Consider the following 14,209-nt stretch of genomic DNA (forward strand, 5'->3'; position numbering starts at 1 on the left):
CACGGAGCGACCGTACCCCTGGTGACCGTGACCCCGGTGACCGTGACCCGGTGACCGTGACCCCGGTGACCGTGACCCCAGTAACCATACCCCGGTTACCGTGACCCCGGTGACCGTGACCCCAGTAACCGTACCCCCGGTGACCGTACCCCTGGTGACCGTGACCCCGGTGACCATGACCCCGGTGACCATGACCCCGGTGACCGTACCCCCGGTGACCGCCACCCCCGGTGACTGCCATCCCCGGTGACCGCCACCCCCGGTGACCGCCGGGTCCCGGTGGTCACCCACTCGGTGACCACCGGGACGCATTCGCGAGTCGGGACACCACCACCGGTGCTTCCGCAGCGCCATCCTTGCCCCTGGTAGGCCGCGGCCACGCACGTGGCCCCGCGGTTCAGGGTTGTCGAGGCAGCGAGGGTTGGTGGCTTTAGCGCACGTCGAGGAGGGAGCAGTACCCTGGCTTGCTGGGAGAAGGCGGCACAGCAACAAACGTGGACCCTACCGGCCCGTGGGATAGAGCGCTCTCCCCTCGCACGCGTGGGTTTTTCTCAGCTCGCTCCGTTTTTTTTTCCCCACGCGTAAACGCTCATTAATTGGCCGATAACACCTTCATATATAGAGTACTGCAGAGCTTGAGCAATTGTTGGGAGCGCCGGATCCTGACCGCGTGGGTGCTGCTGCCTTCCCGCTCATCTGTGGTTCCTCCTCCGCCTCTCTCGCTCTCTCTCTCTCTACGAGAGCGAGGATCGTGTGGCGTGGTACAAGTTGAAGTGATTTTTATTATTATAGTGGTAGCAGATATTGAGCGGTAACCTTTATCACCTTCATAATAAAGGTTTTTGGGTTTGATCGCATAAGTATAAATGTGCTGTAACCCACCACCACCCGATACAGCCAACCAGTACGGTTTGTCGCGTAAACAAAACGTGCCAATTAGTTACCGCTTCAGCCCACCGGTGTGTTGGAGAGTAAATCCACAGCGTTTACAATTTGAGTTCAGCGTTTCGCTGGTAATTACATCCAGCGTCATGGAGCGATGCGTAGGGTGGTGGTGGGTTTCGACACAGGCTATTAGCGCTATCATGCTTAGCGTTATTCACAAAGACAAAGATCCCCTGGATAGCCTTTAACAGGCTGTTCGGGCAAGTGCTGTTAGCGAGCAGCACTTATGAAGATCGGCAAGGTGCATGGGTTTCCAACACCATGCTCGGCCATGTTTGTCTCCCCAGTGCGAATGTTTACAGACGGCACCAGAAACCAGTTTAATGCTGAGTCGATCTTGGGGAGTCCCAAGACCAGTTCAACTATTCGCCACTATTATGGGCCGTGTTATTGGTTATATACCGTGGCGTGTTCCCCATGTACCGTGTCCCGCATGTACCGTGGAGTGTCCCGCGTGGGTCATGTACCGTGGAGTGTCCCGCGTGAGTCATGTACCATGGCGTGTCCCATGTGCGTCGTGTACCGTGGTGTGTCCCGCGCGAGTCATGTACCGTGCCGTGTCCCGCGTGTACCGTGCCGTGTCCCGCGTGTACCGTGTCGTGTCGCGTGTAATGCGTGGCGTGGTGTGCGGTGTATACCGTGCAGTGCATGGCGCGTTGCGTGTGCTCCCGCAGACATCCGCGACAGCGGCCCGCGTCCCGTCATGGTCTACATCCACGGCGGCTCCTACATGGAGGGCACGGGCAACATGTTTGATGGCAGCGTCCTCGCCAGCTACGGCAACGTCATCGTGGTCACCATCAACTACCGCCTCGGCGTGCTGGGTGAGACGCGCGCGGCGTTTCCACGGCCATCCCAGAGCCGGACCGGAGCCGTGCCGGACAGGTTCCGGCGCCGGCACTGCTCGGCTTTTCCTCGTCCCAGATTCTTTGCAAGGGAGAATCTGGGACGAAGAACGCAAGAGGCGCGGCGCGCCCCTCCGCGTTGTCATCCCGTGCCACTCCGCTCCATCCGCCCTCCGCCCCCGCCGTATTCAGAGCGTAGCCTCCGTGGCTTTGTCAATTTGTTTGGGTGGGGGTGGGGGTGCGTTAGTTGTTGTTGTTGTCAATTTTATTCCCCGTGCTTGCGCCCCTCCATCGGCTTGGTGCCTTGAGACGAGGAATCGATGAGGAAATCTCGCAGGGTTTAGCGTGCGGCGCGGCGACGGTCGCTCCCGTGCAGGACACGCCGCCCACACGGCCCGCAATGCGATGGGGTCAGCAGGGTCAACGGGGGTCAACGGGGGTCAACGGGGTCAACGGCGTTCATCGCCGAGGTCACCTTGGGGGCCACGTGACTGGGGGGGGAGGGGGGGTCACCCGAGCTGTGGTCCGTGCCCTGCCCTGCGGTTCTCGTCATAACGACAGCACCAACAACAATGGGCCCCCCCCCTCCCCATGTTCATATCGAGGAGAGTCTACAGACTTGTTTCAGAGGGTCCTGCGACACGGAGATTCGGAGGTGTGGATCTGGAAACGTCCCAAGAGGAGGGGGGGGGGGCGGTCGATACGGAAATGTCAAGATTTTTAATTAGGCCCTGTATTAATAATAAATAAACATTTAGTGTATTTTATCTGGTAAATATCAATCAATAATTTGGGGTATCTGGGGCGGGGAGGGGGGGGTGAGGGAGCGGAGGGATGGGTGGGTGCAATCGCCCCCATTGGATAACTGTCCAGTATAAATTAACGAGTGTCTGGCGCTTATGAATGCATCGGGATGAGGCAGTCAGTGTACCTGGACAAAACCCACGCGTGCGAGGCCCGGGCGGGCAGGGGGGTAAGCGCCCAAAGTTCCACACAGATGCGTTCAAGAATCCACCCTTGTCTCCCGCGTCAGCCCGCAGCCCTATCCTACACAGCACCTGCTCCCGGCCAGGGCAGTGTCCCGTTGCAGGCGGTTAGCCCGGGCTCCGATGCCTGCTTGGCTTTCGAGAGGTGCGGGCGCGCGGTGGGGGGAAGGTGGGGGGGGGGACTGGTCACGGCGGGCGGGCGCGAGCGCCGGGCACATCTGGCCGTCGCCGCCGCCGTGCCGCTCGATCGCCGTAGATTACATTAGCATAGAGCGGGGCGGGCGGGCGGGCGGTGGGGGAGAGTGGGCGAGGGGGTGAGCGCGAGGAGAGTGATTTATGGTGGGTCGCCATCCCCCCCCCCCCTGCCATCCAACGATCGCACCGCCCCCGCCGTGTGCTCCTCGCAAGGCGCCGAGGGTGACCGCGGGAACAGCAGGGGCTCGGCCCACATTGTCCACCGCTCTCGATGTCTCTCGGCCGCATTGTCCACCGCCGTCCTCTTCCACCACGAAGATTGTCTCTCAAATGCATTATTCACCTGCATTGCCCATCACTCTCAAGCCTCTGAGCCGCATTGTCCACCACTGTCATTGCTTATTGTACAGTGAGGGAAAAACGAATTTGATCCCCTGCTGATTTTGTACGTTTGCCCACTGACAAAGAAATGATCAGTCTATAATTTAAATGGTAGGTTTATTTGAACAGTGGGAGACAGAATAACAACAACAAAAAATCCAGAAAAACGCATGTCAAAAATGTTATAAATTGATTGGCATTTTAATGAGGGAAATAAGTATTTTACCCCTCTGCAAAACATGACTTAGTACTTGGTGGCAAAACCCTTGTTGGCAATGACAGAGGTCAAACGTTTCTTGTAGTTGGCCACCAGGTTTGCACACATCTCAGGAGGGATTTTGTCCCACTCCTCTTTGCAGATCTTCTCCAAGTCATTAAGGTTTCGAGGCTGAGGTTTGGCAACTCGAACCTTCAGCTCCCTCCACAGATTTTCTATGGGATTAAGGTCTGGAGACTGGCTAGGCCATTCCAGGACCTTAATGTGCTTCTTCTTGAGCCACTCCTTTGTTGCCTTGGCCGTGTGTTTTGGGTCATTGTCATGCTGGAATACCCATCCACGACCCATTTTCAATGCCCTGGCTGAGGGAAGGAGGTTCTCACCCAAGATTTGACGGTACATTGCCCCGTCCATCGTCCCTTTGATGCGGTGAAGTTGTCCTGTCCCCTTAGCAGAAAAACACCCCCAAAGCATAATGTTTCCACCTCCATGTTTGACGGTGGGGATGGTGTTCTTGGGGTCATAGGCAGCATTCCTCCAAACACGGCGAGTTGAGTTGACGCCAAAGAGCTCCATTTTGGTCTCATCTGACCACAACACTTTCACCCAGTTGTCCTCTGAATCATTCAGATGTTCATTGGCAAATTTCAGACGGGCATGTATATGTGCTTTCTTGAGCAGGGGGACCTTGCGGGCGCTGCAGGATTTCAGTCCTTCACGGCGTAGTGTGTTACCAATTGTTTTCTTGGTGACTATGGTCCCAGCTGCCTTGAGATCATTGACAAGATCCTCCCGTGTAGTTCTGGGCTGATTCCTCACCGTTCTCATGATCATTGCAACTCCACGAGGTGAGATCTTGCATGGAGCCCCAGGCCGAGGGAGATTGACAGTTCTTTTGTGTTTCTTCCATTTGCGAATAATCGCACCAACTGTTGTCACCTTCTCACCAAGCTGCTTGGCAAAGGTCTTGCAGCCCATTCCAGGCTTGTGTAGGTCTACAATCTTGTCCCTGACATCCTTGGAGAGCTCTTTGGTCTTGGCCATGGTGGAGAGTTTGGAATCTGATTGATTGCTTCTGTGGACCGGTGTCTTTTATACAGGTAACAAGCTGAGATTAGGAGCACTCCCTTTAAGAGTGTGCTCCTAATCTCAGCTCGTTACCTGTATAAAAGACACCTGGGACCCAGAAATCTTTCTGATTGAGAGGGGGTCAATTACTTATTTCCCTCATTAAAATGCAAATCAATTTATAACATGTTTGACATGCGTTTATCTGGATTTTGTTGTTGTTATTCTGTCTCTCACTGTTCAAATAAACCTACCATTAAAATTATAGACTGATCATTTCTTTGTCAGTGGGCAAACGTACAAAATCAGCAGGGGATCAAATACTTTTTTCCCTCACTGTATGCATTGTCCATCGTCTGCATTGTCCACCGTTCTCTGTTTCCTATTGACATCGCCTTGCCATCCACATTAAGAACCTCGCACACTCTGACCCTGGAACGCTCAACATTAAACCGCGTCACCAGACAGAGCGGGCACTTCACAGGCAGAATGCGCGCCATCCCCGGACACCCTTGCAAACGAGATGTGCCGTCTCTCGGGGATCATCCACGTGAGATGTCGAAATAAATAAATAATGCCCACGAGAAGAATGACCTCCGGTTTTCGGCCGCCCTCCGCCTACGCCGCGGCGTCTCGGAGCGCCGTGCACGCGGCAAGCGGCTTGCATCATCGCACCCCCGGCGGCAGCCCTCCCTGCGCGGCACGAGGTGACTCGGCACGAGGCCTGCGAGCGGGCATCGGTCTCCTGCCAGGAGGAGGGCGTATTGCTGCTGCGTGGTCGAGCCTAGGGCACCCCCAGCAGCAGCTGTCCCTGTAAGCAAACAGCCAGAGCCACGGCAACGCGCACACGGCGCACGCCTCGGCGCGACCGCCACCGCCGCGGCCGTCATCGCCGCCCGTCCGTCCGTCCGTCTCTCCCCCCGCCCAGGGTTCCTGAGTACGCACGATCAGTCGGCGCGCGGGAACTTCGGCCTCCTCGACCAGATCCAGGCCCTGCGCTGGATCAGCGACAACATCGCCGGCTTCGGCGGGGACCCCCAGCGCGTCACCGTGTTCGGCTCCGGCGCCGGCGCCTCCTGCGTCAACCTGCTCACCCTGTCCCACCACTCGGAAGGTGAAAGGGAGGGGAGGGGCGGGTAGGGGGGAGCGGGTCTCCTCTGGCGGAACCGACCCCTTTGCCGTCCCAGCAACCCAGGGCGGCCGCCCTGATCAATCCTGCGGCGGGCATCAACCGTTGCCACCTCCGAACTCGACTTTATTTGCTAACAATTCCAGACATCGTTGATGTCGCCTGGACGTGAATGACGATGTGTTGTCCATGCGTGCGCCTTCCCGCTCCCTCCCTCCCTCCCTCCCTCCTATCTATCTCTCTCCTCCCTCTATCCTCCGTCTCGTCACACCCGCTCCTGGCCCTGTCTCTCGCTACGGCGTGGAGCAGGGCTCTTCCAGAGAGCGATCACGCAGAGCGGGACGGCGCTGTCGAGCTGGGCCATCAACTACGACCCCAGCAAGTATGCGCACACGCTGGCGACGCGCGTGGGCTGCGGCGCGCCGCTCAACACGCAGGTAGCGTGACGCGGCACACCCACAGAGACAAAGACCCTTCCCCCACCCCACCCCGAATAGCCTCAACATCATAATAGAGGTTTTTGGGTTAGATCGCGTTAAGTATAAATGTTGTGTCGAGACCCTCCACCACCCGACATGGCCAATCGGCAAGGGATTCGTCATGTCAACAAAACGCCCGATGAAATGTCGACCTCGGATTGTAAATGAGAAGAGGTTTTCCCCTTTTTTTCTGGCAACAAAACAGCTGTGTTAAGATGTTACACCAAACTGAAACCTCTTACGAGGACTCATGTCTGCATTAACCGCAATACTTGTGGTCAGAATGCAAACAAAAAACATTACTCTCATAATATATTGGCATTGTCTTTGAAACTGATTGGTCCACACAAGAGACGAGGCTCCAAAGAAAGTTGGTCGCGAAAGCCTGCTTCGTGTTAAACAGCCTCCTCATCGTCTTTGGGACAAGTGCCGTCGGCGAGTAGCGCCCACAAAGGTCGGCACGGCACGGCACGACTTGCCAACACCACACCCGGACTGCCATGTCCTCCCCGGCGATGACGTTTTACAAACCCCGCAAGCAGTTACTTCTCTGACGGGGGAGTCGATCGAGGGGAGGCGTGGGACCGGTTTAGTCATTTGTCACTGCTGTTGGCCGAAAGTGGGAATCGAACTCGGGCTGCTGACTACGGCTGCACGATCCTCTAACCGCTTCTGACACTGCGTGGGCGCATGCGTGCGTGGGAGCGTGCGTGGGCACGTGCGTGCGTGCCTCCGAGTGCCACCGCTCACGGCCCAAACGTCACTCTAGCACTCTGCGCGTGCACGTACAGCCTGATGATGATGGGCAGCGCCTGCCCCAACAGCCCGTGTAGGCCAGCTGGGGGGGGGGGAAAACCTTGACCTCCGCTTTTGCCTGCAAGCGCAGGAGAGAGGGTGGAGCGCGCGATAACGACCGCGGGCACTTGGCCCCCCGGACAGCCCGTCGCGGTGGCTAACCCGGTGGCGGCGGGAGACCCTTTGCCTCTCTGCCTTTTTTTGGCGCAGGACATGGTGGAGTGCCTGCGCTCGAGGCCGGCTCGCGAGCTCGTGGAGCAGGACGTGCAGCCGGCGCGCTACCACATCGCCTTCGGGCCCGTCATCGACGGCGACGTCATCCCGGACGACCCGCAGATCCTCATGGAGCAGGGCGAGTTCCTCAACTACGACGTGATGATGGGCATCAACCAGGGCGAGGGCTTCAAGTTCGTGGAGAACATGGTGGACGGCGAGGACGGCGTCACGAGCAGCGACTTCGACTTCGCCGTCTCCAACTTCGTGGACAACCTCTACGGCTACCCGGAGGTGAGGGGCACGGGGGGGGGGGCGGTGAGGGACGTGGGCATGGTTTGAGTGAATACAACCCAGTGGGTAGCGGTGACGATTCCACAGCTGTGCAAGCCTCTCAAATCCCCCAAACTCACGCTGCCTCTGTCTGCCGGGCAGTACCAATGAGCTCGACACGCTCGTCAGTAGGAACACCCGGGGCCTGAGGGTTTAAGGGTTCAGGGCCCTTTGCCCGCAACACCACACATGAAGTATTTTTGTTGCATTTTTACCTTGTAAATCGTCGTCGTCGTCGTCGTCGTCACCGCCGTCACTATCAGCAGGGCAAGGACGAGCTCCGCGAGACCATCAAGTTCATGTACACCGACTGGGCGGACCGCGACAACGCGGAGACTCGCCGCAAGACGCTGCTGGCCCTCTTCACCGACCACCAGTGGGTGGCGCCCGCCGTCGCCACGGCCGACCTCCACGCGCAGTACGGCTCGCCCACCTACGTCTACGCCTTCTACCACCACTGCCAGAGCGAGATGAAGCCCGCGTGGGCCGACGCGGCGCACGGCGACGAGATCCCGTACGTGTTCGGCGTGCCCATGGTGGGCCCCACGGAGCTGTTCCCCTGCAACTTCTCCAAGAACGACGTCATGCTGAGCGCCGTCGTCATGACCTACTGGAGCAACTTCGCCAAGACCGGGTGAGCGAAGCTGCGGCCGTGCGCGCGCGCGTGTGTCCGGCGGTCATCTCGGACGGTCGGCCCGTGGCACCCCGGGGGCTGTCCCGTGACCCTCCTGTCAACGAGCCTCCGACACTTCACGATCTCCCCGCGGCAGGCGCCGCGGGGAGGTCACCGTCACTCGGCGTCGCTCGTATTGGTGTCGGCACGGAATTAAACCTCGCGCTGTCGCCTCTCGTGTCCCTCCCGTCGTCCCCGCGCAGCGACCCGAACTCTCCGGTGCCGCAGGACACCAAGTTCATCCACACGAAGCCCAACCGCTTCGAGGAGGTGGCCTGGTCCAAGTACAACCCCAAGGACCAGCACTACCTGCACATCGGCCTCAAGCCGCGCGTGCGCGAGCACTACCGCGCCAACAAGGTGGGCACCATCGTAGTAGTAGTAGTACCGGTAACCCGGGGCACTACCGCACCAACAAGGTGGGCACCACCGTAGTAGTACCTCCAGCTAGGTGGCGCGCCACTAGGGACGCGCGCGTTACTCCGACTGAAGAGTTTCGTCCAGCAAACGGGGCTGGTGTGTGCGCGAGCGCTAGGGCCTGGTTACCGGCGGTAACGCACTTGCCCCTCGTCGTTACGGAGGTTCGCGGTTCGGGTTCCGCAGGCTGCCCTGGTTAATAACGCGGGGGGGGGGGGGGGGGAGGCTGCGGTGTCGTCCCTAGAAAATCTCCGTGCCGTCCACTTCCCGGTGGGCGGTAAAGACTCCGTGACGTTACTCAAGAAAGGAGTAGGAAAGAGTTGGCCAATGTGTGCCAGCATTACCATTAGCCCGATTTCACCGCCCCCCTCCCCGACTCCCCCGTAGCCGATTTACTGACCTCATTGCCACCGTTGGGAGGAATGGCGGCGCTGCGGTTTTTGCGCACCGCACGGCGCGGCGTGGCAACATGCGCCCCCCCAGGGCCCCCGTTCACCCCCCCCCTCTCTCTCTCGCTCGATCTGCGCCCGCCGTCCGCAGGTGGCGTTCTGGCTGGAGCTGGTGCCGCACCTGCACAGCCTGCACGACATAAACCCGTACCTGTCCACCACGACGCGCGTGCCGTCGCTCGACCACGGCGGCGGCGGCTACCCCACCATGCGGCCCAACAAGTGGGTGACGCCGACCAACCGGCCGGGCCTGGGCAGTTCCCCGCCCTTCGCGTCCCGGAACCCGCCGGACAACGACCGCAAGACGTTTGGCATCGGCGGCGGCCCCAACCCGGCGCTGCTGGAGAGCCAGCGCGACTACAGCACGGAGCTGAGCGTCACCATCGCGGTGGGCGCCTCGCTGCTCTTCCTCAACGTGCTCGCCTTCGCCGCGCTCTACTACCGCAAGGACAAGCGCTACGTCGTCAACTCGCACCGCCGCCACCGCAGCCCCCAGCACGGCGGCCTCGGCGGCGCCGCCAACGATCTCTCGCTGCGCCACCCGCCGCCCGAGGAGGAGATCATGTCCCTGCAGCTCAAGCACGGCGGCGGCCGCGACGGCGAACCCCCGCCGGGCTCCGGCGCGCCCGGCGGCTGCTACGGCGGCCCCGGCGGCGGCGGCGGAGGCGGCGGAGGCGGTGGAGGCTTCCCGCCCGACTACACGCTGGCGCTGCGGCGCTCGCCGGACGACGTTCCGCTGATGACGCCGAGCACCATCGCGATGATCCCCAACTCGCTCGCGCCCGGCGTGGCCCACCTCCACCAGCAGCAGCAGCAGCAGCTCCACCACGGCCTGCACCTCTCGCAGGCGCAGCCGCTTCACGCCTTCGGCGCGTTCGGGCAGCCGGGCGCGGGCATGGGCCCCGCGTCCGCTGGGGGGGTCGGCGCCGCGGGGATAAACAGCGCCACCCTCCCGCACTCGCGCTCGACCACCCGGGTGTAGCGCGCGTCCACGGTGCAAGGGAGGCGGCGGGGGGGGGAAAGGGGACGGGGGGGAGGGGGGGGCGGAACGGATCGCGCCGGAGGAACGCGCCGACGCTTTTGCTCGGACGAACTGAAGCGGAGCGTTTCCCTGTCCGACCGTTGGGAGGATAACAACAACCGCCTCGCCGGAGATTTCCACGCGGCTGGGTGGAGGCGGCCGCGCACGCCGCTCTCGTGCGGCCGTGCGTCCGTCGCCGCCCGAGTTGGACTTGCGGGGAGAACGGGAGGGGATCGGACGCTCGGCGGTGTTCTCCCGCCGCTCGACGGCGCCGACCGCGTGGCCGCCGACACGCGGGAGATGGATCCCGGCAACGGAGCTGGTACGCCACGGCGCCGCCGTAAGGCCGAGCGCGGGGGGTGGGGGTGGCGTCGAAGGCGACGGCGCGCCATTCCCTGGGCCGCGGATAAAAAAAATCGACGGCGCTGCGAGCGGCAGCGGCAACGGCGGCCGTGGAATGGAACTCCCCCGGTGCGTCGTGCGTTGGCCGCCGTCTGGGAGGCGTCGAGCGGCCGCTTCTTCGTGTTGTCCAAGTTGAGAACGAGTTCGGGGGAGGCGGAGGGGAATATTCACGGCGACGAGCCACAGCTACGGGAACGATGCGGCAGGCTCGCGTGAAGCCGGAGAGCCGGGGGAGCCGAGGTCATGACCTCGCGTCTCAACAGGGCTCCCCCCTCCGCTGCATCCCCCCCCACCCCCCTCCAGTTCACGCCGTGAAACGTGCCCGTGTCGCAATGTTGCACCGTGACAGGTGCGTGCGTGACAGGTGCGTGCACCCTGTGACAACACGGCGCGACGAGTCTGCTGCTATGGGTGATGTGTTTTTGTGTATTTGTTTTATATACAGTATATATATAGCATAACGGTAATGTTATGTAAATTGGTAATTACCCGTACATTTGGAAAGCGACTAACATAGTGAGTAACGGAGTTACAGAAATGGCAGATGTCACGGGCGAAGGCGCGTCGGGAGTTTGGCAGCCGTGGGGCCGAGTGACGATCCGCGGTGGTGATCGGGCCGAGTGACGCGCTGTGGTGGAGTGGGGCCGAGTGACGCGTCACGGTGGTGGAGTGGGGCCGAGTGATGCGCCGTAGTGGCGAATGAGGCCGAGTGATGCGCTGTGGTGGAGCAGAGCCGAGTGACGCGTCACGGTGGTGGAGTGCAGCCAAGCGGTGTGCGCGCTTATCCGCTAGCGCTGCGCCATGCCAACGGGATCCCCATGGCGCTCCAGATAAGGACTTTGGGTACCAGCGACACTCACCCTCCCATGTCGACGGCACCTTTACGAAGTCACGAGTGACGCGTTGATAAAAACTGTGCGGTCTTTCACGCTGACCACCTAGGGTCAAGGTCAAAGTGATTTCCTTCTCAAATGAGCTGAGGCTAAGCTCGCCTCCCCTTTTCAGCCCAGAGCCATCGGTACATCATTTTAACGACCTCGGAGGGATGATGGGCTGAGTTGATCCGTAACCAGAATCTGAGGGCTCGCGACCTTCCGATTGCTTGCTCAAACCGCTGAGCCACCTGCCCCGAATTATGGAATGTGCGTCAATAACTGGAAGTCTTTAGATTTTAATCGTCAAGTAACTTCGATCTACTGTGGAAACAAACGCTTTCTCTTACAATACTAACAAAAATTGGCGACAGCGACGAAAGAAAATGACGGCAAGAAAGTTTCTCCGTGAGAATCTTTCCAAAACCGTTTTATTCCCAAAAGGAAACGTATCAAGGCCCCGCCCCTCCCCCCCCCCCCCCCCCGCTTAATAAACACACAATATGCACGTGTGTAACACGCCACACAGCTTTCGTTTGCTCTCAGCGAGAGAGAGTGAATCAAGAAGCGCAGGATATCACAGAGAGAAGCGGGGAAGGTGAAGTTAGCCCCACAACCGGTGCTACGAACAAATTGCCCCAGCTCTGTGACCCTCTATTGGCATGTTTGGTCAACTCCATTAACGAGCGTTTCACAAACCTCTCCTTCACCACTCGCGCACGCGTCCCCGTCTCTCGCCGTCACGGGAATCTCCCCCAATTGGAACGTCAAGTGCAATTCATCCTTAAGTTCAGATGCGTACAAATTCCCGGGTAGGCGGCTTATCTGAAGCGCCGATTTCCACAGACCCTCCGATCGATCGTATCCTCTCCCGTGGTGGTGGGGGGGGGAGCGGGAAGGGTAGGGAACCGTTCTCTTTCCGAAGGTCTATACAGAACGTTCAAAAAAGTTTTGCTCAGAGCAGCACTATAAATGCAAAAAGTTAGTGCCATCAAAGCATAACGCGAAATATAATTAAGGGCCCACCGCTGCTGTTTGCCAGATCGAACAAAATATTGCCCCCCTAGTACCCAAAATCAGTGCGGTTAACATGCTTGCAGTGGTGGATATCGTTTCTGGGCCGTTTAGAAGCAGCAGGCCTCAGCATGGCTGTGCAATGATGGAAGTCACGTGCCGTGTGGGGGCTGCCACTTTCTCGACTGTAGACCAAACCCACACGTATTTCACAGTCGGCACTGGATCTATTATGATGACGATTATTCTAGTTTGTGGTGAATTCCAAATACACCGGAACCGAACCTCGATAGAAATCAGTGCCTGTCACCCGAACAGAGATCTCAATTCCCGGGCAGGTGGCAAAAACCTTGCCGTGCGCCGGATTATATGAAGCAGGCGGTGGGAATCTGGCATTGGGCTGGATTGTTCTCCACCCCACTACTCGTACCCACTTTCTCAGCCACAGTTCTCCGATTGTCGTGTGAAGTGAATCCGATTACGAAGCACGACAGGGTTTTTATTATTATCATCATTATTATTCTCACTTTGCAGGCAACAGGGGCCCACTATCGTAGCGGGAGATGGTGAATCCCGGGCGGGGTGGGGCTAAGGTGTACATAGAGGGCGGTGCAGTGGGTTGCGTGGAGCGGTCCAACGTCGCGTATCCGACTCGCCGTGTGGACAATGGTGATGGGCGGACCCTGGGAAAAAATAGAATATGGGAACATCCATGGAGACAATTGATCGTTTTCCACAAATTTGGTACCGGGGCGAATAGTAAAACGCAGGCTGCTCTCGAAGCAAGGGAAGTGTAACGCGAGGGTTAAAGATGCGTTACCGAGCATGAAGAGGGTCAGAATTGTGAACGTTTGTCACACCATGTGTGCATACATTGCACCTGGGGGCGGGGGGGTTAATCGGTTCGGGGTAGACACACGACAGTCGGATACGCGACGGTGTACCGTACATGCGTAGGCGTACCATACACGTGACGGTGTACCGTACACGCGTTGGCGTACCGTACATGCGTAGGCGTACCGTACACGTGACGGTGTACCGTACACGCATAGGTGTACCGTACACGCGTTGGTGTACCGTACATGCGTAGGCATGTGCACTCGACGCGTGCGCGATGGACCACCGCGGTGTGGTATCGCCGAGATTCTGATTTTTTTTTGTCCGCGGTTTATACTACGCTGCTGTGATGGCCGTGTCCCGCGTGTGCACAGGCCGTGTGCACAGGCCGTGTGCACAGGCCGTGTGCACAGGCCGTGTGCACAGGCCGTGTGCACAGGCCGTGTGCACTGGACGTGTGCACTGGACGTGTGCACTGGACGTGTGCACTGGACGTGTGCACTGGACGTGTGCACTGGACGTGTGCACAGGACGTGTGCACAGGACGTGTGCACTGTCACCAGACGGCCGCTATACAGGAGCCATTGTCAAAATAGTGTGCGGGGATCCCTTTGAATAACGCGGAGGTGCCCATGGGTCCACGCAGAACCTCTCATCGGCTCTTCTCGGACCGAGGAATTAACCAGCTCATCCCACCACATGGATTCTTCGTCAGCTATTTGGAATGCTCACAGAGACTCGCGCTCATTACTAGTCTTACAGATGATCACGTCATCCCCCCCCCTCCACAGACTCATGTCGCACACACGGAAATTTCATTATTTCATCTTCCCCAACAAAAATGTAAACAGACCAGACGCGGATGGAGAAACTTTACAAAAGGGAGGGTGGGGAGATCCCAAAATGTCAAGCTTTACAAACAGGGGGCCTTACCTTAA

At 59.0% G+C, this 14,209-nt stretch overlaps 1 protein-coding gene across 7 annotated transcripts in view; it reads left to right on the forward strand.

The window, feature by feature from the left end:
- The window catches only part of LOC116954567 (neuroligin-3-like), a 33,663-nt gene extending 23,507 nt beyond the window's left edge, over nucleotides 1-10,156 (forward strand). For 3 of the 7 annotated variants that reach the window (XM_032975181.2, XM_032975183.2, XM_032975184.2), the window contains exons 4-10: nucleotides 1,620-1,769; nucleotides 5,566-5,751; nucleotides 6,076-6,203; nucleotides 7,251-7,547; nucleotides 7,850-8,220; nucleotides 8,463-8,619; nucleotides 9,217-10,155. In XM_032975181.2, coding sequence (XP_032831072.1) covers nucleotides 1,620-1,769; nucleotides 5,566-5,751; nucleotides 6,076-6,203; nucleotides 7,251-7,547; nucleotides 7,850-8,220; nucleotides 8,463-8,619; nucleotides 9,217-10,107 — 2,180 coding nt within the window. In that variant the 3' untranslated portion in view covers nucleotides 10,108-10,155. Of the gene's footprint in view, nucleotides 1-1,590; nucleotides 1,770-5,565; nucleotides 5,752-6,075; nucleotides 6,204-7,250; nucleotides 7,548-7,849; nucleotides 8,221-8,462; nucleotides 8,620-9,216 lie in introns of all 7 variants that reach the window. The other 4 variants (XM_032975186.2, XM_032975188.2, XM_032975187.2 and 1 more) reach the window with 3 other exon arrangements.
- The last annotated feature ends 4,053 nt before the right edge of the window (nucleotides 10,157-14,209 follow it).

This window comes from Petromyzon marinus, chromosome 55 (genome assembly GCF_048934315.1).
Source record: "Petromyzon marinus isolate PM22_M1 ecotype Great Lakes invasive population chromosome 55, UKy_Petmar_22M1.pri1.0, whole genome shotgun sequence".
In the NCBI taxonomy this organism is placed as follows: Eukaryota; Metazoa; Chordata; class Hyperoartia; order Petromyzontiformes; family Petromyzontidae; genus Petromyzon; species Petromyzon marinus.